This window comes from Argiope bruennichi, chromosome 10 (assembly GCF_947563725.1).
Source record: "Argiope bruennichi chromosome 10, qqArgBrue1.1, whole genome shotgun sequence".
NCBI classification, from domain to species: Eukaryota; Metazoa; Arthropoda; class Arachnida; order Araneae; family Araneidae; genus Argiope; species Argiope bruennichi.
In genome coordinates this window covers 122,256,349-122,282,211 of record NC_079160.1, presented here as the reverse complement: position 1 = coordinate 122,282,211, position 25,863 = coordinate 122,256,349, and the positions used below count along the sequence as shown (strand labels likewise).

At 26.5% G+C, this 25,863-nt stretch overlaps 1 protein-coding gene across 2 annotated transcripts in view; it reads left to right on the top strand.

The window, feature by feature from the left end:
• Positions 1 to 2,711: 2,711 nt before the first annotated feature.
• Positions 2,712 to 25,863, top strand: part of LOC129989462 (tafazzin-like) — a 29,313-nt gene continuing 6,161 nt past the window's right edge. The window contains exons 1-7 of one of the 2 annotated variants that reach the window (XM_056098016.1): positions 2,712 to 2,988; positions 6,011 to 6,139; positions 7,536 to 7,793; positions 10,054 to 10,116; positions 10,203 to 10,255; positions 14,213 to 14,290; positions 17,692 to 17,739. In XM_056098016.1, the coding sequence (XP_055953991.1) occupies positions 2,850 to 2,988; positions 6,011 to 6,139; positions 7,536 to 7,793; positions 10,054 to 10,116; positions 10,203 to 10,255; positions 14,213 to 14,290; positions 17,692 to 17,739 (768 nt within the window). In that variant the 5' untranslated portion in view covers positions 2,712 to 2,849. The remainder of the gene's footprint in view (positions 2,989 to 6,010; positions 6,140 to 7,535; positions 7,794 to 10,053; positions 10,117 to 10,202; positions 10,256 to 14,212; positions 14,291 to 17,691; positions 17,740 to 25,863) is intronic. The other variant, XM_056098017.1, reaches the window with a different exon arrangement.

Here is a 25,863-nt window from a genome sequence, read left to right as displayed (position 1 = left end):
TGTGCGACTTCTCAAACATGTTCTCATTGTACCTGTGGGGAAAAGGCACTTCAAAAATGATGTTTCCATTAATTCAAATGTCGTCCAAAATAAAAAAAGAAAAAAAAGAAAAGAAAAGCTGAAGATTATGAATGACCCCAGACAGCTATAAGACAGTTCTCGACAGGACATTAATTCACACTTCCAACAACACATCCGAGTCGACAGCAATGAATAGAAACAAAGCCATATTATATCTATATGTTCAGCTGCAATAAATAGATTAAAAAATCTGATCACCAATCTGATTTTTTTGCAAACATAAGATGTTGCCATACGATATTTACACGATGTTGTTCGATATTCTGATTTCTGGGCAGTATAGTGAGGGTACTGTAATAATATTGTTAGTTATTTACTAATAGTGTTGGTTCAAAACAATTAATTGAAATTAGTACACTTAATTAATTGTTACTTTGTACTTTAGAGGAGTTTGTTAGTACAAATAACGATAATACAGTTGTGTCCGAAGTCAAATACGAACTGGATTCGTTATAAGAAAAACCATTTGTTTTAAGTTTATCTATATGGTTTAATATATTATTAAAAATTGAGCATATCAGCAAAATTTAGAAACTGTTTTTTTTTTATTATTATTTAGCAAATACAATAAAATCTGAAATTAAAAGTATAAGATCAAAATTTGAAGCATTTTTAAACTTCGTAAAATAAAATAGCGCAAATAAATTTCATAAAATTTCCCTGAAAAAAGAATTTGAAGTAAGAAATGATTTCATTTTAAGCTAGCAGACTTAGTTCTATAAAATCCAACAGAGGAATTTGAAAGTAAATTTTTAAGGTTGTTATTTTAATATTGCAACACATGATATATAAAAAAATATACCAAATATTATTTTAATTTTTAAATTAATCAAAGATACGAAAAAATAATAGAAAAATCAAGCATGAAATCTTATTAAAGACTTTCGTAAAATCACTTTCTCGTATACGAAATATACAGAGTAACTTTTGTAATTAGGAAAAAATTTGAACGCAATATTTTGATGAATCTCCATGTTTTTTCTCCTGAGTTCGAAAAACATATTTTTGAAATTTGTTTATGAGCACGGGATTTGACTCTCTGCTGTTATGGAGAAAGGCTGCATCTTATGGGCTCTCATCGATCCTGTCAATAAATTTCTCCCTTTCACAATCAATGTACTTCAATCGGCGATCTATATCTCCTTTATTTTTGTACGTCTTAATAGTGATTCTAGTGTGTAGGGTCAGTATTTCGAGTGCGCTACAAGATTATTCTATATTTGTGTGTTAAAAATTCTGGATTGTAGTGCTTTTGTCTCGTTTTTTTAAGAAACCTCTAAAAAAAGTTGGCTTAAATTATCATCAGGGACTAAATGTTCTCTAAACAGCTGGAGTGAATTTTTTTTATTTGGTATGAATTGCTGATGGGTGCAATTACCTGTATTTGTATGTAAGTATATTTATTTAAAGACGATTTTTAAACAAATTTTTAAATTTTATAATAATGTAACTTGGCGAAGAATAGTGAGCTTCTACTGTTTCTACGGGTTTAGCTGTGTTTGCTTTACTCTATTCCCATTAATATCCAATATTTTTATAATTTGTGGAAGATTAATTCTTTAGTGGATCATTGTATTGCTTTTTATTGTAGCAACGCTGATATTAAGATATAAACTCTTTTAAAAATAATCGCCTTCGGTAAAGTGCTTTCTCTCTCTGTATATATATATATATATATATATATATATATATATATATATATATATATATATTCTTACTATGTCCTTTCGTAACACTAAAACTAATTATCTAATTATCTTAATCTAAAATATGATCACTATAAAAAAACAATCAATCTTCTGTTACTTGTCCTATACCTTTAAACCAAGCTAAAAAAAAAAAAAAAAAAAAAAAAAAAATAAGAAACATATTATTTCGCGAAAGATCAATATTGTGTAATTATTTCTCCTCAATACCATGCAATAATAAAATCGTTTTTCTTTACTATAGCATGAAGCACGTAACTCTTATATGGGGCACTAAAAATAAAAATCTGAGCATTCATGATATTCACAGCCTTACGCACAATTTTAAGCACAGAGGCAAGGGATACAACACTTTTATTAGCGAGTATGAGGGAAAATTTAGCAGAGATTATTCCAGCTGGTTGTATAATGATGATATAAATGAAGATCTAGTCCTTAGAAAGGATTTAAATAATACCCAAGATATTTTGCAACATAATATTATTTATAGTTCATCATTTTCTAGAGTTTTAACAGCATTTAAATCACATTTTTAACTAACCACATAATTTGCAAAGTATTCTTTCGATCAAGTAAAAGAGAAAATCTTTTAAATGCTCATGCCATGTTAAGAGGAAAATTGCAATTTTTCGTTTGTGAAAACTTTCCCACGGTAAATTTAGAAATGCCGTCCGAAGATAAGCGGCAAGGACATATTCCGAACGTTTTCTGACCCATGCTTCTTAAGACCAAATAATTTTTATAAATAGCTGTGATTAAAAGTGGAATAACAAAGGAATTTAAATATGACTGCGTTTTATATTTTTTAATTAGAAATATATGCTTGTTATTCCAAATAGCATAAAGGATTCATCGAACCGCGATTTTTGATATATTTTAATTTTTTTGTCTTCTTCAATTGCATGCTTTCTTGCGCATTTTGCTAGCATCATCAGAGCAAGAAGATGTCATCTCAACTCTTTTATTTGTTGTTTATTTAATTTTTTTACTTTTGAACTGCTCATTTTTCGGTGTAAAATGCATTTGACCTGGAGTTAACTAGTTGTACTATGTTAAATTTCAATGGATAACATGCCAGGTGGAGATGAAATTTTACGTTGGAAATTTCCACCCTCTAATAAACTACAAAATTTTTCGTTATGGCAATTAGGAAGTGCTCTTGTAATTCCAGCAGTAGGGGTTTTAAGCAAATTGATGACAGGTAAAAGACTTCGCATTTCAAAGTATCATTTATTACTGAAATTGATAGTCTTGGAAAAATTTTTAATCAAATAATATTTGAACTAATTTTAGCAGGAAAGTGACATTGTTAAACTCAATATTAACTGGTTGTTAATTTAAAATTATGTAAGTTTCTAAAAAGTATCACATTTGTAATATAATAGTTCGACATCAGTATTCACGATGTCCGCAATGTTGACATATTGTCATGTGGACAGTTTTAGCATAGAGGTTTTATCTACATTTTTCTTTGTAAGCATTTGCTGGGAAAAATTTCTTAGAATCTTTGTAATAAATAAATAATTAGTTAATGATAAAACATAGATCGCAGCCGTATCCATATAGGTTAAAATTAGTGATTTATAATGCGGAATTTAAGCATGAAGCTTTAAAATCTTGAAGAATTCTGATTTAATGTCTATGCAGCTTGCCAATGCATTTATTTATTAGATTCTAAATTATTTTGGAGAATTAACATAGTTTCTTCAAAAATGTTGATTGTGCAAATCTACTGTCTTTATACAAACAAACATTCAATAATGCAATGTAATGGTAATTTCTGCTTCCATGTAACAAAAGCTGATTCTTCAGCAAGTTTTTGTTTAAATATTGATATTTAAAAATGTGGTGTTGTCATTCTTTTTATTAATCTGATTAGATTTGAATTTTTTCAAACTTTTTGCTGATAATTTTTTCATGTTGAGTTTACTCTTAAGTTAGGGAGACAAAATTTCTTGAGAATTACTACGGCTGTATGTTATAATTTAACTTTAACATGTTATTTGAGCTTAAAATCCAAACATATCATTTAACTTAAAATAAAATTGAAATTTGAAGGAATAATATAAAGACTTAGAAATGATGGCTTGAGAGATGTATGTTGAGATTTGATATTTTTTCAGAACTATAAAACTAAGACTTCAAAAATATTTAGATGTGTAAAAGTTATAAAGATAAAAAAAAAAAAAAAAAAATGTGGCAAACCTGTAATTGTTTTGTTTTTGCATGAAGTGTTCTTTACAATGCTAAAAAGGAGGGGGAAAAAAAATCTAATCATTTTTTTCCTTCCTTTGGATGTGTTTTAAAAAATCACAACTTGTAATAGGTTTTGAAATACTTTTCTTTGATTTGCTCAGCAGGAAAAAAGAAAAGAAATAAACAATGCTTTTGAAGATTCAATGATAATAAATTTTTCTAGATGTTTTGATATTCAATAAGTATTTGTAGCTTTGGTTTTACTTCTTTATTGTATGCTAATATATATTCTTTTATAATCTTGGTGTTATCAGATTTATATATATATATATTGTGATTCTTTTCATTGTTGTTCCCTGCTATTATTTATGTCCACCTTTTGTGATCTTTGTAATGAACATTGTTGAATGGCATTTTGTGTGATAATTAAGCCTTAAACTTTTTAACTTATTAGTATCATTCTCACACACATGTAATTTCATGAATAAAAATTGCTAAGTTACAAATTAGTTTGTTTATTCATTAATATTGTATAACCTTCTATTTCTTGCTAATTAGTTTCTTGATTGAATATGGTTCTCTTTTCCTTGATATCATGTGACGTTGAAAAAGCACTCAATTAGACTTCCATAATGTATTGGAAATTTTTAACATACTTTATTATTTTATTTTGCCAGCTTGTTGACAAATATGTAGTTTTCATTTGATATGAAAATATACTAAGGGTAAAAAAGCTTCATGATTTTCTGTACTGTAATAATCAAGGTAGTTGATTCATTTTATAGCAATGGAATACATTTTACTTAAAATATTTGCTATACTTTCTATTAAAAGAAATTATGCAATTCTTCATTAAGAAATTTGGCTGAATAAATTTAAAAAAGTCTGTTGGAATATTGTTGACGTCTATAGAACTGTTGATATAATAATTACTCACTGTAATTTCTATTTTGAATATGAGAAAGTTTATTATGACATTTATGAAAAGATATTAATGCTTTTATTTGACATTTTGAGGACTATAAAATTTTGTTGTTAACTTTTAGTATATATATATAATCATTCCAACACTATTTAGATTAAAAGGAATTTTTACTCAATTCCAATTGCTAATATACATAAGGAAAATAGATATTCAGTATTAACAAAGTTTATTAAAATGCTTAATCTATAATTGGTTTAATTCTATCTTGCTGTGGAAATGTTCAAGAATTGGGTGGAAGTATATCATGTTGGAGAGTATAGGATAGAACTCATTTGCAGAATTATTAAGGGTTGCAGATTGATTTCAGACATCTAAACATCTACAGAATAAAATAATAAAAAAAAAGTAGGAAATGAGGACTGAAAAACGTGTATTTTAGGAAGGAATTTAAAATTAAGAATTCCTTTTAGGAATAAAATTTTTTGAACCAGTTTTTAAGTGGCTGAAGGTAACTTTTTTTTTTTTTTTTCCACATTAAAAAGTTACTACCATAACATTCTATGATTTGTGTAAAAAAGAAAAATGCATGCTGTTGAGATGAATAATCTATTCACTGATTCTCTCAGAGTAGAAAAATATTAATGACAGTTAAAACGCTTGAGTAATGAATTTAAATACCATTATCAATTAATTTCAATTTGTTTAAAAGGATGATGGTACATATTAATTTAAAATTAGAAATATAAATTCAAAAGTCGAGTTAAATAGTAAGTAAACTAAATCTTTTGATATAAATATTTTATATCAAAAGAAAATAGTATTTATACTTTTATTGCTGAGGACCTGTTATTTTGATCTTCCTAAGCATTACTATTCTGCATTAACAAAAGAGGAGGAAAAAATTTAATGTACCAATGAAAAATCAACAATTAGAAATCTTGTGTGTCTATATAGTACAAATCATAATTTTTATTTTCTTATAAAAATATATGGAATGATTTCTCACTGCATATTATATCTGATACAAAAGTTTTGTATTGAAATGATATTTATATATATGCTGTAATAAACTAAAATGATGTGTATTTTTTTGGTATTCCAGATTGGCTGAATACGGTCACTGTTCATAACAGAGAAGTGTTAATTGATGCAATAGACAACAGGCCAAAAGGCACTCCTTTGATAACAGTATGTAATCACCATTCATGCCTAGATGATCCCATGCTATGGGGTAAGTTTAAAAAGTATCTACCAATTGAAAGAAAAAAAAAATCGTGCTTTTTAAATCCTACATAAGATTGAAAATTTTAGTTAAATTAATGTTTATTATTTTTTATGTAACTTCAGAAAATTAAAGTAATTCTGTTAAATATTTTTATTATGAAAACCATAAAAAAGAAAATTGCATTAAAGAGTTTCTGAATATTTTAGATAGAAATAAAATAATTATTTGTTTGTGAAGAAGTAGCATTGAAGGTTAAGCTATGGGATATTAGATCTAATATCCATATAAAAAATACTTGATATAATAACATTGATTGAAGCACTTACTGTAAATGTATTTTTTCTACATAAACTGTAATCAGTATGTATTTCAAACTTGCAATTGCTTAATTACAAATTATATTTGTGTGCATAATTTTGAAACATATATATATATATGTGTGTGTGTGTTACTGTGAATGTCAAAAATTGGAGAATGTCAACATATACCAAATACCTCGGTGAAAGATTGAATATTTTATTATAGTCTTATACATTTGGACTATCACCGGGGTATGTCGACAATCACTGACATGCTCTGGTGGAGGTCAAAACGAGACACCAATGTCCATGGAGAGGCAACACCACCGTGCGAATATAAGTCCCTGGTTGTTGACTGTGGTCGTACAGGTGTCCAAAATGTGTTGGTGGTTCTTGTTGGAATAGAAGACTCCAACTTTTATAAATTAACAAACAAAAATGGTACCCTCAAGAAACTTTATACCCATAATCAGTTTGTAATTTGTAAAGAAAAGTTACTTTCCATATGCGAGATTTCTTCTCAAGAAATGTTGCTGGGAGAAGTCACTGCGGCTAATTCAAGAAGTGGAGAGGAAGGCTATACACATTGTCATTTCAAAAAGAAATGTTTCACTAGTAAATGCAATTGTAAAAGCATGGAACACTTGTGCAATTCAAAGTACCATAACAGTTTAAATTGTTGTAAGAAATAAGATAGTATAAAGTTCAATCACATAATTAAGTTTAATACGATAACTTTTAGTTTAATAGTTTAATTACTATAGCTCTCTCCTATTTTGACATATATCATTCATAATATGTTTTTATAATAAAGTATGATTTAAAAACGCAATGAAAATATATTTCTTTCAACATTTACTATCAGTGCATAGTGATTGTCAACATACACCGGTGATAGTTCGAATATATAAGAATATAATAAAAATATTCAGTCTTTCACCGAGGTATTTGGTATATGTTGACATTCACCATTCATATATATAAAGATTAAATTATTATATATCTTCTTGTGCTTTTTAATAGTGTTTTACTAAATATATGTAGCATTTTATGTATGTGTGAATAATTTTTACTTTTGAGTTAGATTTCATTTTATGTCATAGGCATTTTAGACTGGAGGCATGTAATCAACAGTCGAATCATGAGGTGGTCAGCAGCTGCTCATGATATCTGTTTCACAAATGACTGGCATGCACAGTTTTTCACTTTTGGTAAAACGGTGCCCGTCATCCGTGGTGCCGGTGTCTATCAGAAAGGAATGGACTTTTGTCTGGAACGCCTAAATGCTGGATGTTGGGTTCATTTCTTCCCTGAAGGGAAAGTAAACATGGCTAAAAATGAATTCATACGCTTAAAATGGGGTGAGTCAGTATAGAAATAATTTTTTAATTAATGCAGTTTTCTAGAATCATATATCTTTTGGTTTAATTTTTTTAAAAATTTTTGCAGTTGATTTTTTTTTAATTCATTTTCTGTTGTGCTAGAGTTAAAACATTTTTTTTTTTTTTTTTTTTTGCAATTGTGTGTTCTAGATGGCAGCACACTATGTTCTATATTTTCAACACTTTGTTAACAGATAATTGATAATTTTTATTATATTTTGATTCTGTACAGATGGTACAATTTGATAATGTATTTAATAACAACTGGCTACAATAGTTCATACTATCAAAATAAGAATTTAAGACAAAGCATAAAATCATAAGAAGAGTTTTGTTTGGAGACTAAAAAGTGGAGGCTCTTTATTTTATCAAAACTTTGTATTCAGACAAAAATGTAAGACCATGAGATTCTGAAATTGTAGACTAAAGTGTAATTAAGCTGTTGTGAAATTCCTGATGAAATTATTAAATATTGATTAAAGTTAAAAATAAAATTATTATGAATGAGATTAAAATTCCAATTTACTTAGATTATTTGCATTTGTGTTTCAGTTTTTATTGTCTTTGTTTGACTGTCTTCTAATTTTTGATTAAAAAAATTGTTTTGTTTTCTTTTTTTTCTTCTATACACTAATGAAAGCAGTTGAAAAAAACTTTATTTATTGCCATTATTCATAAAAGATTATTAACTTTTTAAATTTGATTTGTAAAATTATATAAAATAAGATAAAACATGAAATTATTGCGCATTTTATGTTATAATTTTTATTGTATTAAATGTTTAATAAATGTCACTTTCATATCACCACTTTGAATCTGTTTAAAAAAGTTCCTGTATTTTTAGATTTATTTACTAATTATTCAATTTGAAGAATCTGAAAATATTCTAATTTGCTCTGCAACAAAACCTAGGTCTTTGAATCATTTAATCAGGGCATATCATATATTTAGAAAATTAAGTGAAGTAAAATTTTAAGTTAGAGAAGACAGCTGCTGTTTTTATTTATTTTTGAGCTCATAACTCACTTTGGAGAAAGCTGCATGATATTGCATACCCCAAAATATGAAATGGATTATTTTTCTAATGCTAAGAGTAGTATGTTAATTATGTTCCCAATTGTGTTTGAAAGAAAACACTGATGGTCAAGTGATCAGTGCCTCTTTAGAAGTTACTGTGAAGAAATCTGGAATTGTTCCAAATTATTCCAAACTTATAGTGATTCCTGAATGTTAATTCTTGTTATGGATTCTGAGCGAGCTCCCTGGTAAGACCAACAATCAGCAAATATTCAACAGATTTTTTTTTTTTGAATTGGAAATCATTACTAAGAAGGAGTGATGAAACCATATCTGTGATACATAATTAGAAAGTCTATGAATAATTATGAGCTAGATTTAGTGACTGAGCATATTCTTTGATTTTCACATTACTTGAGCCTCTGTGTATTTATAGATTCCATTTATCAATAGATTCAGGTGTAATCCTGATTATGATCGTAATAAATTAAAAAATAATTAAGCTATTTGAAGCATCAATATAATGGAATTTATTTAAATTCATGAAGCTCTTTCTATAATCATTAAGTTATGAACACACATAACATCATTTGTATGTGGTGTCTTTTGTAGTCTCTTGTATACTTGTTAACTTGAATTTTTACTGACTATAGTGATAATGCCATTTTCTATTGAACTTATTATTGTTTTAAGAAGCATGGCAGTTCAATTAGCATTCTATATACCTCAAAGAGGATTCAAAATATTCTCCACTAACTGAGTGTTTATGCTTTTTCTTTAATATTGACAGTTGAATGGGAATTAGTTTTTAATTCAAATCTAAAGTCATAAAAAAATTTTGAGCTTTCAAAATTCTTTTAAAGTAACCTGTCAAAGTAACTCAATTTACTTTTTGTGTCTATTTGGCAATAATGCCCTGATATTCATTACTCAAAGATTATGGAAAAAAAGAATAAAATTTATGTTTTCAAGGGAAATTAAATTTAGAATTTACATTTAGAAATTTCTAAAACTATTTCTTGAATATTAATCTTAATGTTAAAAATTAATTGGGATGATGTTAATTGCTTATCTATAAAACTTCGTATCATGCCATCAAAGTTAATTTCTGAAATCATATTTTTGTGTTTTTTTATGTAATGAAACTTTTTAAAATTTATTGTATAATATATGTAATAAGTTTATACTGTTTTATATAGAAATATGTCATATACTTTTTCAGGAATAGGACGCTTGATTGCTGAATGTAAAATTTGTCCCATTGTTATTCCATTTTGGCATTTAGGTAATTCAGTGAATTAATCTGTTTCTTCTATGTGAAATAAGCATTATCTTGTGGAATATTTATTTTTCTTCTCTGATGTTTTAAAGGAATGGACAGTGTTTTGCCAAATGTTGAACCATACTGGCCTAGAATTGGACAGGTAAAATTAGTCTCACTCTCTTTTAAGTAACTGCATTTAAAATCGTCTATCTTTTCTTCCCCAATTACTCTACTTTGTCTTTCTTAGTAAATCTGATTGGGCAGAATATCCATTTTAGAAATAAAGTGAATCTAAATATTTCCCTTTTTAATAAATTGTTTTTAAATTTAATAATAATGTTAATAATTTGCCAAATTTTTTCAAAATCACATTTTTTTTCTCAAAAATTTTTAATATGCAGGGGTGTTTGTGCTCCGGGGAAACCCCGGAATTCCGGGGATTTTGAACTTCGATACACGGAAATTCCGGGGATCGTCGTTCAAAAGGAAGTAGGAATAATAATGAATTATTTATTTTGATCTGGGCGATTTTGTTTGCTTTGAAAGCAGAAAACGCAAGGTCAGCGTGTGTGGTGAAAACTTTTCCTTTCTTTCTCCAAAGGCAGTGATAATGCGTGAAAAGGGGGAAAAAACTTCTTTTTTGTTCTTTCCTTATTGCGAGTTATGACTCATTCCCCCGTTTCTCGGACATTCTCTTCTGGATTCTTTTCGGCAAGTAGGCGCGGCAGAAAAAAAAAGGAGAGACTTCGCTACCAGATGTGCGATCATGTGACTCTGGGTTCAAAGGTCTTATCTCTCCTGGCGTGGCGCCAATAAGTAGAGAAGGGGGATTTTTCGCCGTATTAGCTATTTGTTATTGATCGCTTCGCAACTTTTTTTTCTCCGCTGTGTAAAATTTTCGTTTCATTTATTGATGCACGTGTAAATTTTTCGTTTCTCTTATTCAAATATTTTTTTATTTATGTACGCAAGAGAATTTCACTTTGAAATTTCAGCATATGAAACAGAAATTACCCCTTAAAAATTCATATCCAATTAGTTTTACAGCATTAGATCCAGAGCTAAGAGGTAAAACCAGTACAATATTAGCTTTTGAAAAATTATCATGTCCCATATTTTTAGTGATAATGAAAAGTCAAAAGTAGAAGCTGAAATAAGGTTATACCAGAGTGATATTGATATCACCAAAGAAATGCTCTACACATCTGATGAAAGTGGAAATCAAGTCAAGTGTACAATTGATAAATATTGGTCTAAAGTTTTTAATTTAAAAGATGATTTCACAAATGATTATAAGTATCCTACATTGGCTAAATTGGTCAAAGCCTGCCTTAGCTGCTTCCATGGCCCATTAGTGGAAAGTGCATTCAACTTAATGGATATACTTGTCACTGACTATAGAACCTCTCTTAAGATTGATTCCCTAGATGCAGTGCAGACTATTAAATATGATTTAATGGCTTCTAAAGAAACCTCATGTGAAAAATATGGCTCAAAAAATCCACTGACTGATCCAATTCACAAAGATCTCTTACTGAATATGAACAGAAGTTGGAAAACATATCAAGAGGACTTAAAAACATGTATTTCAGATGAGTCACCTATAAAAGTCTCTGAAAAACCTTCTACATTAGCAGAAAAGCAAACTGCTTCTACCTCTGCATGTGCAGTTCTCGAGGAAATTTCTTCAACTGTAAATGAGGAAAATAAAAGTCAATCTTCCTGCAATTATGAAGTTCACCACAAAAGAAAGACAAGCCCACAAACATCAGAAAATAAAAAAAAGCAGCAGAAATTAGATAATTTTTTTTAAAGAATTCAGGTAATTTAAAATATTTGCATAAAATGTAGTAGTTTATATGTTTGAAAATTTTTGGTTATTAATTTTGCAAAAAAAGTAATTCATTGAACTTTTATAATTAGGTCATTCAATATTTCATAATTGTAATTTTTCATTTCTCCCCCCCCCCTTCTCGAAACTCCAAAATGCCGGTAGTAAGTCCGTAAAAGTTTCAGGGGATTTTTTGGGGTCCCACAAACACCCCTGAATATGCATTGGAATTATATTAACTACTAATCATTGTACCCATAACTTTTTTTTTTGTTTTATACAAACAATAAAACATATACACCCACATTCCTCAATTTGTGTTATACTTATCCATAAGGGTACATGAAATAGTTGCAAAAAAAAAATGCAATATGCAGAAAAGAAAAATGTGGAAAATGTAAGAGTGAACATTGATAGATATCTATATAGATTTATTAATTATATATAATGTGATGGGATTAGGTTGATGATAGATAAAGGGATATGCAAGTAAAAACAAATATTGAGAAACACTAATATAAATTTTTTATGTTATAATAATTTTTTAGTTTTTATTTTCTGTATTTCAGGAGATTTCAGGACCCTCACCCATAATTAATAAAGTCTAATTGCTGCTTTAAAGTTTTTAGATGACATTTTTAATATTACTATTTGGCATAAGCATTTAATGATTGTTTGGAGTTTAGGTTTTGAGAACTTGCAACCGGAAATTAGCCATAGTAAAAGTTAATTTGTCATAGTAAAGGAGTTTCTCTGTTGATACTGGACAACTTTAAGAGCTAGTTTTTCAGCTTTCTTGAGCATTAAAATAAATTGATAATTGAAGATGTTGAAAGTCAAACAGCATGTCATTAAGATTAAAGAACTGGAGAAATGTAAACACTTTCTCACTATTATCTGTAAGGATAGTTGCATAGACATAATTTTTTTTTTTTTTTTTTTTTTTTTTGGTATGTTTAGACATTAATTTTTTCAAAGCGTATACTGATACATAAATCATATGGAGTCCAAATTAAATTTGATGGTATCATAGTAGTGGTTAGAAAGGAGGAGGGAATGTTTGAATTTTAGAGAATATAAAGTTAAAAAGAACTAAAAAAAAAAAAAAATGTAGTCAGAAAATGCAGAATTTAAAATTAAAATGTATTTATATGTTAAAAAAAAAAGAGATGTTTGAAGACGATGTGATTAATTACATAACAGTGAATTAAAATGTGATAAACATATAAAATGAGTTAACATTTTATTAAATGAATTTGTTGCTACTTTATTTACACCTTCTTTTTACTTTTTCAGATGAAAAAAAAAAATCATTTAATATATTAAGTTAAAATTTTAAAATATAATTTAAATCATACTTTATTTTTAACCTAAGCTAAATAAATAGTAATCATATAAATAGGGAGAAAACAATTTATTTATAAGATTCTGCCTACCAAATTAAATGTATAGTTAGATTTAAAATAAAGATAAGATGGCATTGCAGTAAGCAAGGTATTACACATGCTAGTGCAGGTTCATGTTAAGAAGCAACCATTAAAAAGACAAATAATATTCCAACTGGGTGTTTCTAAATTTAAAAATGCAAAACAACATTAAGTTAAAAAAGGCAATAATTTTAAGACAGTGCTTATAGATAAATCAGAATGTATTCACATTAAAAGGTGTTTATCCTACTAAATTAAAGCAAAAGTGAAAATGTGTGGAAACAGCACCTTAAATTTAATATTAACAAAAATTCGCAAGCAGTAGATATGATGAAGCTGTGAAAAAGATTTCATATTCACTGAATAATTTTTGCATTAGAAATGGTGCTACAAAAAAGCAAATTTTTTAAACTTTAAAATATTGCCATTTTTTTCATGGTGAAAAATGTTAGAAAAATTTTAATTTTATCCTCTTTAGGAAGATGTAGATACTTTTTAATAACTTCTAATACTTCTTAATAACTTCTAATACTTCTTGTTTATCCTAAGGAATATGTGTGCCAAATTTCATTTAAATGCATCAGAATGGAGAATTGTACAAAATTTAAATATACATTCAGTTTTAAATATGTTGACTTCAAAATCCTTTCTATCTTTTTGCATTTGATATTCTTGTTGTTGATACTAAAATAATAAAAAGTGCGTGATTTATGAAAAACAGTGCAATTTTAGGGTAGTTTTTATTTAGTAATTGTATTGAGTGCTTTTTTCAGTGTAATGTAAATATTTTATCATTTAATGATGCTTGTATGAGAAATTATTCCTGTTTTATTTATTATTATACTTGTTTATTTTTTAGAAAGTAACTATTTTCTTTGGGGAACCTATTGATTTTAGTTCATTACGAGAAAAATTAAAGAATGAATATCAAAGTGCTGTAAGTTGAAAATTTTGTACTTAGTTTTTATTGTGATAACTTCGCTTTCTAAACAGTATTGTGTATTAGAATCCTATTTACATGGTATTTTACACATGTATTTTTTAAAAATCTGCATGTGTGAAATTCCATTTGATAATATTAATAGCTATAATTTTTTTTCACAGAAATCAATTTTAATTCAATATTTATGAAATTATTAAGAAAAAGAAGCCTTTTTACTTATAATATGGTATTGCTAATTAAAAAAAATATATTTTTGATCATAATAGTATAATCTTGAACTCTTATTTTATTCTTTTATAATGATAAAATAGATTTAGATATATGCTAGGTTTTGGACTTAGTATTTTGTAATCTAAACTCCTTGAAGTTTCAAATTTGTATGTAAAGTTTTTACTGTTTTCATATAATTTTTTTCATGACAAATCTTGTATCCATATCTTCTTTTTGTTTATTGTAAGTTCATTCTAGTGTTCAAAAATTTTCTGTATCTACTTGTTATATTTATTTAGTATATTTATAAAATCATTTTGAACAATCAAAATGCTTAATTCCAACACACAACAATAAATTCTTAATAGTTCTTTATTATTTTTATTGTAATAAATTTTTTAAAATAAGGTCATTATGTTAAAGCAACCATGCAAAATTTCAAATGAAATTAATTTTATATGTTTAATGTATATTTTCCTTTTATAGTAGAAACCCTGTTTTATTTTCTTTAATTCTTTCTACAGTTGCTTTGTCCTTTAATAATTAAGCTTTTTATAACTTCCTCTGTTCGCATATTATATAAAGATATAAAAATGCTTGTTCTAATTTAACATTTGCAGATAAGCAATAATAATAATAATAAAAAAAAAAGCATTATTGGATGGAAAATAATTTAAATTCATCTGCTTTTGAGATAATGCAATTGCATTGCATGTACTAGATTTTTTAGTATTCATTTAATGTTATTCTTTGGTTAAAAGTTGCTTTGGTAATTTGCAAGATATGTATAATTTTTTTTTAAATATAAGAAGTAAAATTTTATTCTCCCCTTTTTTAAATCTATAAATCTTACAAAATGAAGGGAAAGCACATGGTTTTGCTTATTAAAATTCTAAGGGTGAGAATCTCAAATGATTTGACAGGTTTTATGCTGTTAATTATTTTGATATATATAGGATGTACATAATGAATGTTTATATTTTCAGAACTATGTAGCCATATAAAGAGACATTTTCTTCCTGAGGCAACTAAAAAAAAAGCATTTATACTTTTTTCATCATACGAATTATTTGTTTATAAGCGGGACAATACATATGTATTAAAGGATTGCAAAAACATGTGAATGTTATCATAAACAACTGTAACTATGCAGAAATTGATGTTTGGAAGGATGTTAGTTGTGGTGATAAGTCAAGCTGTCAATTATTATTGAGATTAAAGTTATATAACTATTTCTCACATCATGTTTAGTCACTCATGAAACCTAATCAATTGAAATTAATGTGTAAACTGAAACTAATGTCTTCAGTTTTTTTCCAATTGAAGTGCCCCTGCCATAAAAAAAAAGTTTTTATATTTAAAAACATTATCTTAAAATAAAAACATTTTTTTGTCAAATTATTATGATTTCCATTAACCAGCTGTAGTTAATTATCATTTAATGTCTTGTTAAAAAATATAAAAGAATTTTTTTCCCCACAAATCTAGATTTGTTTTTCTGCAATTACCTTTGTTGATAGAATGAAAAAAAAAAAAAAAAACTTTGAAACCTTTATTTAGTTGAAACTTTTAGACACTGAAGTACTTTGTATTCATTTGTTCTATTCCTTTATCATTTCATTTGTATTTGTCCTATTCCTTTAAAAAATGTAGTTATAATTGAGAAAATATCAAATATGTTTCTTCTAAGGCTCCCCCCCCCCCTTAAAATCTGGAATTAAGTATTCTCTCAAAGAAATATAAAATGTATGGTTGAAAAACAAAACAAAATGATTGGATACAGATATATGCACCATTGACTAGCATTTGAATACTTTTCCTCTGTTCATTTTGTATTTCATTTCAATATTTTAAAAATAATTGCATTTTAGTGCTCAATTAATTCCATTTTAAACTTATGTTGCGTCTTTTTGTGTTTTTAGCAATTAATGATGTTGTTCATTGATAAAGAATTACTGATTCAAGAACATAATTTGATTTTCTTTCATATTTTCTGGAATATATAGTAGAAAGATATGTTTTGGTATTTCAAAGCAATAATTAACCATCTGCTATAGATTGGCCAGATTGTGGAATATATATATATATATGAACAAATTAATTACAAAATAAACAAAACATAGCCCATACAATATCATTTAAAAATCTTAATATTTAATATAAGTAAATTTTCATAAAATAGTTTCATTTCTTCAGCATTTTGTATAAAAATTTAATAAATTATATGATGAAAATATTTTAAAGAAAAGCTTTAGGGCTTCCCCCCCCCAAATATATATTTGTGAAGCTAAACTTGTTATAGAAATTCATTGAGTTTTTTTACTTATCAGTTTTAGATTAATATTAAATTGATTTTTTTCCTTTCAATATAGAATAAATCCAATGATGTTGGATTCCTTCAAGCCAATTTTGCCTACTTTAATATGCTAAATTTGGTTTATCTATGAGAACATAATGATAATTTTATTCAAAACTTTAATTGATAATTTTTCTGACTTTTTAAAATTTCTTATTGGTACTTATTTTCTTGCTATGGTGCAGTTAGTTCTACAGTCATTTTGTGCTAGCTTAATTTATCATTTTTATCTTTTTTAACTAAAAATAATTATTCCAAGTAGTTTTATAGTTGTAAAAATTTTCCTATAAGTTCCATGAAAACATTAAAAAAAAATTTAGTAATGATTTTTATTAATTGCTAGATATTATATTTTTTATGGTTGCATTTAATCTTTAGAGCATTTTAAGGCCAGCAAAAGTTAGATAAAGTTTCTAGATAAAATTTTTGAACACATTGTCTTTAGTTGGAAAAATACAAAATATTAAAAATACAAATAATATTAAATAATGAAAGAGACTTTCTAATTCTAATAGGTCTAATAACATAGTGTGATATTTTTTCTTATAGAAGGACAAATTTAAGACTACTTAAAGCCAATTCTGTACAAATTTGTTCTTGCGAAAAAAATATAGAAATATTTTTTTGAAGTATCATGAAGTAATTTTTAAATATGTGCTGGCCAAAAATTTCTTGAGGATCTTTTTTTTTTAAAGATAATTTCCTCTTTTCCATAAATTCAAAATTTTGTATGAATTCTTAATTTATGTTCATCTGAAATCATTTTGGAATTTTGGCTTATAAGTGACCATCTGATGTATAAGATTGGTTTTCTTTCTTTTTTTTAAAGCCAGCATTGGAATTTGGGGAAGGCCAGATACTTAAGGAATATCTCAAGGCATGTGTTTTTATTTTTGCTAATTTCCTTCCTGCACTGATTGTAGTTGCTCTTAGTTTCCACTACTTTTCAGTGTGCACTTTTCCTAATCAGGAATCAAAATGGAAAAACAGTTTATAGAAATTTGTTGCCATCATTTATTATTTAAGAATTCTTAAAAAAAGTATTTTTTTAATAACATATAAAACTTAAAATATGATAAAATTGAAGGGAACATGTAAGCAAGATAAAAGTTTTATTTGATTTCATTTCGAATCCTGATTGTGTGATGTATTTGTGGAAAATTCCAGTTTACCTACTGTCTTCTTATTTTCAGTAAGTCTGTGTGCTCTTGCTTCACTTTAGATTAATAGAATTGATTTTATAGCATACTGTTGCAGCTGACTATAAGCTGCTACATATAAAAGTCCTACTTTGATGTAAAAATTTAAAACAGGAAACTATGGAAATAGATAAGAAGTAATTATAACAATTTAAAATATTTAAAATAAAAGGATAAAATTAAAGTTAGAGTTGAATAGGATATGAGACGATGTTGTGAAAAGTTTGTTAAACATTCTGAATATATTGATATACATTAATGACAATCTATTCAATATTGTTAAAATATGTAATATTCAAATCAAAACTTATTTCATTGCAGTTGATTTCAGTATTTTTAACGTTCTGAATATATTGATATACATTAATGACAATCAATCTATTCAATATTGTTAAAATATGTAAGATATTTAATATTCAAACCAAAATTTATTTCATTGCAGTTGATTTCAGTATTTTTAATTCATTCAGCACTAAGCAATTGAAATTTCCATAATTAACCTGATTTAAGGAATGAGATTTCACTTACCTATTTTTTTGTCTGATTAAAAAGCAGAAAAAAACCATAGAATATAATTTTTTAAGATTTTATATTCAATTTCTGCATTTTGTTATTTAAGGGTATGCAAAGAATCATTTTATGAACATTATAATTTTTCTTAAGAAATATTTATGATTCTTTATATATTACAGATCATGCTTATTTGCTCTTATGTGCTCTTATTTGCTGGCTTGCTACAAAATGCCAAAAATAATTCCTGGCTGTCATATAATTTCAATTTATACTTGATTATGTAGTTATATACTATATAGTTAATTTTGGCTATTGGATTTTTCATTCTGTATTTCGTTACACATGAATTTATTGCTATCTTACATCTGGCATTCAGTATTTGTTTGCATAAAATGAAATGGTGTTTTGATCAATGTTCCAGCAAGGTGCATAGCATTATTAAAAATCTTTAAAAACTACTTATTTTTAATAATGTTTATATAAAGGTCTTAAAAGGGCTTACTTTTTGTCCAGATGCTTATTTTTTTCCCCCCTGAAAAAAATAAAAAGATTTTAGAACCATGCTAGAATTGCCTGCTTTTATAATGGCATTTTCTTTGCAATGTTTATTCTTCAATCTCTTAATAGGGTTCAACAAAACAGGAAATATGCCGGAAAGTTTTTTTTTTTTTTTTCTTCCCTCAGTTTGGGGAAAATATATTTATTTCATTTACTTTACTCTTTGTTCACCTTCTTTTGTTTACTTAGATAGAAAAAAAATCTTTCCTTTTTGGGGGTAGTTTTATTTGTTCATGTAAAATAATATGAATTAGCTTTTCACAGTGATTTCAAAATAAATTCTGGCCTTTTCTATTCTGGTTATTTTTGTAGAGCATTCGTAAGACATATTTTAATATCATTTAATAAATTAAAAATAGTAATTTATTTAAATATTTTTATTCTTAAAAATTTTCTGTGAAAAAAGTTTTAGACTTTTTTAAAAAAGCTATTCCAGGAAAATGTATATTTCATTCTCTGTAGACTTTCAAATGTGCATTCATTGACTGATTCAAGTCTTCCAAAAATAAGTAAAGTAAAATATTTATACAGCTTTCAAGTTACTTGTAGGTCATTTGTTATTCTTGCCTAAGGTATCAACAATAAATTAATGCCAATTAATTTTTTTTTTTTTTTTTTTTTTTTACTTTCTCGTATAGAAAGTGTTCAAAGAGAAAAACTTACATTTTTCAAAAAATTCGAGCTCAAACTTTTGTCCTCATTTCACGATTCAAACATCTGAAAATTAAAGTTATGAGAATTATATGTGTCTATAAACATGATAACTTAAAAACAATGGGATTTAGATGAGTGAAATTTGGTATGTTGCTATAGCACCAATAGTCACCGATTTCTATAAAATTTTGAATGAAATTCATTTGCAGGAATATCATCATCCCATCCAAAAATATCCTATATTTTGAAGGAATAGATTAGAAGGAATAGACTGAAGACATAGCTGTCAATAATATAAACAAAGTTATATTCTAACTTTTTGATGTTTTTATGGAAATTGAAATTTCTTTTAGTAAAGGATCTTGCTGAAATTGAATATAAAGCTAATGCATTTGTTCAACAAGCTGGATACTTTTCTAACAAAGTTCAATAAATTAGGAAAGACTGTTATTGAGAAAATTAAATGAATTAAAAGTGTTGGAAATTTTTTTCTAAAAATAAACAAATTTTTTATTTATATAATTAATAAAATTATTAGGTTTTTTTTTAAAAAAAAGCTAAGCTTTGTTTACTTATATTTGGAGTCCTTTCCCCAAGGAATTGAAATGCTAATGAAGTACCGCTATAGGTTTTCCCCTTAATTTATCTTACTGGTGTTATAAAATAATTTTAGATATGTAACATAACTACTTTAATAAGATCTCTAAATGAAACTTGCTCAAAAAGCATTTTAAATAATTTAATTTAGTACTGGAGAAAAATATTTAGTCATTAATGATAGCATTTTATGTTTATATTTTATAAAATTTAGTAGTGAATTAATATCCAATTTGGTTCATTTCATCATTACAAATAGTTCTATAATCAATAATATTAGGCCAGTGTTGGTTCTTATTTTTCTTTAAAGGTGCTTAAAATACATAAAGGGCATATTTTTTTAGGTAAAATTTGATTATGTGTTCTGTTCAGTTTAGTTTTTTTTTTAATAGCGATTTTTTCATACTGATGGCATCATAATTTTTCACATCAAATGCAGTCATTTTTACAATTGCATTATAGCTGCTTTTTCATGCCATTTTGTAGTGTATGCAGGTGTTTTAGCACCACGATTTCAAATTTCTAAGAGGGGTAAGTTATATGAATCGCATAGTAATGTTGGGTCGGTAACACTTTCCGAATATGGTATATGGATTTGTGCATGTTGGAGACTCTTAAATATTTCCTAAGAGAATCTTAATTTCCGTATTCCTTAACAAGATTTAGTGATCAAAACTATTGTTGTCGCAACTTCCCACGTTGAACAGAGATTGATAATTAATTATTGACATCGCAGTAATGTCAAAGTTAACATCAGCAATGCAGCATTTAGATATAAAATGCATAGTTCATATCAAAGTTATGAAAAAAAACAACTAATAAAACTAATAAAACACCATGCACTTTGAATGGTTTGGCATTAAAAGTCTTGCATTGAGAGTGAGATTCACTCAATTGATATTTTTTTGTTCAACCAATAAATAAAATGAAAACAAGCTGGTAAATGTTAAATTATTTTCTTTTAACTAAAAAAAATAATAAAATCTTGATATTATCAATTGAAATACCAATATACATACTTGCAAAACATATTTTAGCTGTTGCAGGGTGCATGACTGAAAAAAAGAAACATTTGAAATTTTAGAACTTTGATTTATTTCGGCACGGGAGGCATAATTTAAGTATAAAGAATAAGAGGTAAGAAATGCGTCTTTCTACATTCCAATATAAGAACAAAAGAGCAAAAGAGACAAATTTTTTCCTCTGTGGTTTTATAAATGAGATTTTGATAAGGTTTCTTTGACACTGACAATTTAGAAAAGGGAAATTTTGGTATCTTTAAAAGAATGTCGCAAATATTAAATATTTTTATTCCCTTTTGTTGGGGTGTGAGAAAATGCTGAGACCAACAGTTTTTTAGAGCGTGTGTAAAAAGTAATTAAATAAAGAGTAGAATTGGATCAGGAAATAGAAGACCATTTTAGAAGGATGCTCTATATGGTATATAAATTAGGAAATATAAGTATATATAAGTATAAATAGGTATATATAAATTAGGAAATTAATTGGGATATAAATTACATTAAGAGATATCATTACACACGCACACACACGAGAAGGAAGAGTGTTTTTTTTCTATGCACGTATGAATTCTTATTGCATCTGCTGATGTTGGCTGTGATGCCCTTGATTAATGATCTCTTTCTGTTCAATGTTGGCAAATGTAATGTCATTGATTACAATCATTGAATCTTACTATGGAGTGCTGAAATGAAGAGTTTTTAGGAAATGCTTAGGAATCTCGCACACTTGCAACAATACCTACCCCGTTTGGCAAATGTTTTTGATTTGGCATTGCTATTTGATTCTGAATCATATAGGTATACCCTATTCCTCTTAGAAGTTTCTAATCTTAGTGCTGAAATAAAATGACATGAAAAAATGACACAACTATATTGATAAAAGAAAAATGATTACATTTGTTGTCAAAATTTTGATACCATTAGTATGAGATTCTCAGAGGGAGAGATTACTTAAATTTATTTTGTGGAGATACAATTATAGAAATTTTGATGGACTGTTACTTCTTTGTAAATTTGAGTTATGAAAATAGAAAAATAAAAATTATGAATAATATAACAAAAAACTATCTTTATTTACTTTATTTTCATGCACCAAGATTTATTTTTTAAATTCTAGGAAAGTATCAGCCCCAAAAAGGGTTACATGACTACTAACTTTTAAAAAAAACCTTTTTATTTTTTATTAAAGAAAAATTGGTTCGTCCAGCTGATTATTTACATCTAAATAGAAAATAAATATTGTTTCTGGCAAGATATATTTGAACATTCTTGTATATGTGAACAAAGGTGGTATGTGTGTTGTAATTATTAGGGCACTATAACATTTAATCCTGTTTTTAGTAGCAGTACATTTTGTACACCTACATTTTTGCCTTTTTTTAAAATGAATTTTGAACAATGTAACTCTTAATAGAATAATTTAAATTTAGCAAGGAAATTTAAATTTATTTACTTATAAAATACATCCATGTGTTATTTTTTAAATCAAGAACTCTTTCTGCATTAGTTTGAGAAAGCACATATTATTAAACCCAAATTAAAATATGATTTTATGTAGAATTTATGTATGATTTGAAATGAATTTGATATATGCTAAATTTATGATAATTAATAGTAATCCTAAATTTAATTGTGTATATAAAGTTCATAGCTCTTCAATTAATGTAATAATTAATATATCTTGCGCAAACTACTGGATTTAAAAATATGAAATTCATATTGATGTATTATATTATGTACATAGTTATATATTCATTATAAATTGATTAAATATATTTTTCTCTTAAATTCTACATATTTATCAAATGTCTAGTGCGAGTGATTGAATTTTAGCATAAATATAGAGATTGTTTACACATTTATAGAAACATTTCGCGGCTGTTTAATTAATGTTGAAAATATGAAGACTATTGCCTTTTTTCTTTGTGCCTTTTTTTTTTTTTTTTAGTGTACATGTTTTATTGGAATTTCTATGAAATTACAATAAAATTTTGTTTTGTGAAATTTCCAGCTGATTCCATTTATTGAATTCCATTTCTTTTCTATAATTTTGCATAGTTTATCAAGTGTGGTGTGTTTGCACTTAGAAAGCTCTTTTCACTGACCAAAAGCACAATACTTCATAACTGAAACATAATGAATTTCACAGGAATATTTTTGTAAAAGTATATGCAATACTTGTATCAGGTTCCATTTTTTCAAGAAAGGCTATGGTACTGCATTCATGTATGGCTTTTAACTTTTGTTGAAATTTCACTCTTTAAAAATAATTGGGATAAGGAAATAAAATTTCTTCTTTAAATATCAGACATAAAATTTATTATGATAACGTACTTAAATTGATTTTATTTTTATTTCCTATTGTAAGAATCGCAAACCCCTTATTGAGACATTCTTTGCAACTTTTTTTTTCTCTTCCTTTTCATTAATAAATGAGCTTATTTTAGTTGCAATCATTTAAGTAACCCTTGTTTCATCAAAGGTAACAATGCATTTCCATTTATCTCTTGTTAAATGATTTTTCTCTTTCCAATTAATATTGCTGCCATTTTTTTATAAATATAAATACCATGCATTTCATAACCTTTTTGAATTATAGGATAGGAATATTTCTTTTTGTAAAACGTGTAATTATATCTTTCAGTTCTTAGCATTTTGAAGGAAGAATGAATTTAAAAATAATAGATGATACTTCTAATTTCAAATAATAAGCTGTTGCAAGAAATTTTTGTTCCCAGATCATTTGCTTTTTAAAATTCTTTATCGAAATTATTCTAAATATGTGTAAATACCTTTTATTAATCATGAGAAAAATTTGTTTAGTTTCTTTGCTCTAAAATTACTTAAGAATTGTCAATTCATAAAAGCCTTTGTTGTTAAAATATTATGAGTTAAATTATCTTTTATGAAATGTTTTGATTAACGATAAATGTTTAATAGTAATAATATGTATAGTATAGCTAAAAAACTGATTTAATTAAAGACTAAATGACTGCTATTATGAACCAATTATAAATTAATTATGAACCAACTTGGACATTTAATTGATGTTATCTAGTGAAAAGTTTACAAACACACACAGAGAGAGAGAATAAGACAATTGTTTGCTCTCAAATTTTCTTAAAAATTGTATATGGATTTATATTTTGATCCTTTTGTTGCTTTTAAACTCAAATGGGGAAAAAAAAGTTTTTAATAGCATAGAAAATGTTTTATTTGAACTTAGTAATGTAATGGTTTTTTGCTATCTCATTTAGTAAATTTGTCAGTTTAGGCTACAGAATATTGGGTCTCAATCTCATCAGCTGTGAACTTCAATCTTCAAATTTTATCATTAATTCAAACCTTTTCTGTGCAAGATTTTTAAAAATTACATTTCCTACCTCTCCGGTCAATAAATGTTTTTAGTCAGTTTCTCTGCTATATTTTTTATTTGCTAAAATATATTAAAGAGTTATAATTTGCTGAGATAATATTAGTAATTTAGTCAATATTGTTATTATTGTTAATCATTTGCTGTGCTTGTTCCATCTTCAAGTCTTGTTGTTGAAATTTATTGGAGTTTGAATTACTGAGCAATAAAATGAAATTTGCAGCTATTACCATTGATATTAATCTTCATATGAAATATAAATTTTTCTTTACATTTTTGTATGTTAACTAAATAAAACCCATTGAAAATGCATAATTTCGTTCTACTTTTAAATGCAGTAATTTGGTTAAAATGAATTTTAATAGTTTTCAAAAGTATGTTTCACATTTTGCACAATTTTTTTTTAACACTGCATTCACGAATTGAATTTATTGACTTATGATTCAAATTGTAAAATCAAGTTATTTATTGATTTTACAGAATTATTAAAGCATTTTTGATATGTAAAATATTTTAAATTTCACAATTTGGCTTTAATTCTCCTCCCCCCCCCCATTTTATTTCAAGCTTTTGCGCAGTTAGAATAAGAAATTATTAAAACAGAATAACAAAATGAAAGTTTGGTTTCTTTGTTTTTTACAATTTTGTCTAAATGTAAATGTTGTTTTTTAATAGATAAATTGATAGAGGAACAAAATTGTATTTATGAACAAATATTCTATTTTGTCTCGGTGAATAACAATCTTAGCTTTTAGATTACGACAAAGAGAAACTATTTCTTCAAATGAGGAATGCAGTGGAAATAGAAGTGTTTTCTTCTTTTCAAGTGACAGAACATGAAATCAATGGCTTGAGTTGACTGTCTGTGAAGTTGCTTATTCTTATTTTTCTTCATTTGGAATTAAAGCAAATGGTAGACTTATCAGCTGCTGGGGCTGAGCAGGCTAGTAAAAAAAATCATTCATAACCTAGTTGCCAAATAAATAAATGTAGCTAAATTAAATATTCTTTGGTTAATAAAATATTAGGATAATATTAATATTTTGTCAAATATAATTGTTGAGACATCTTTCTGTTTCACTATG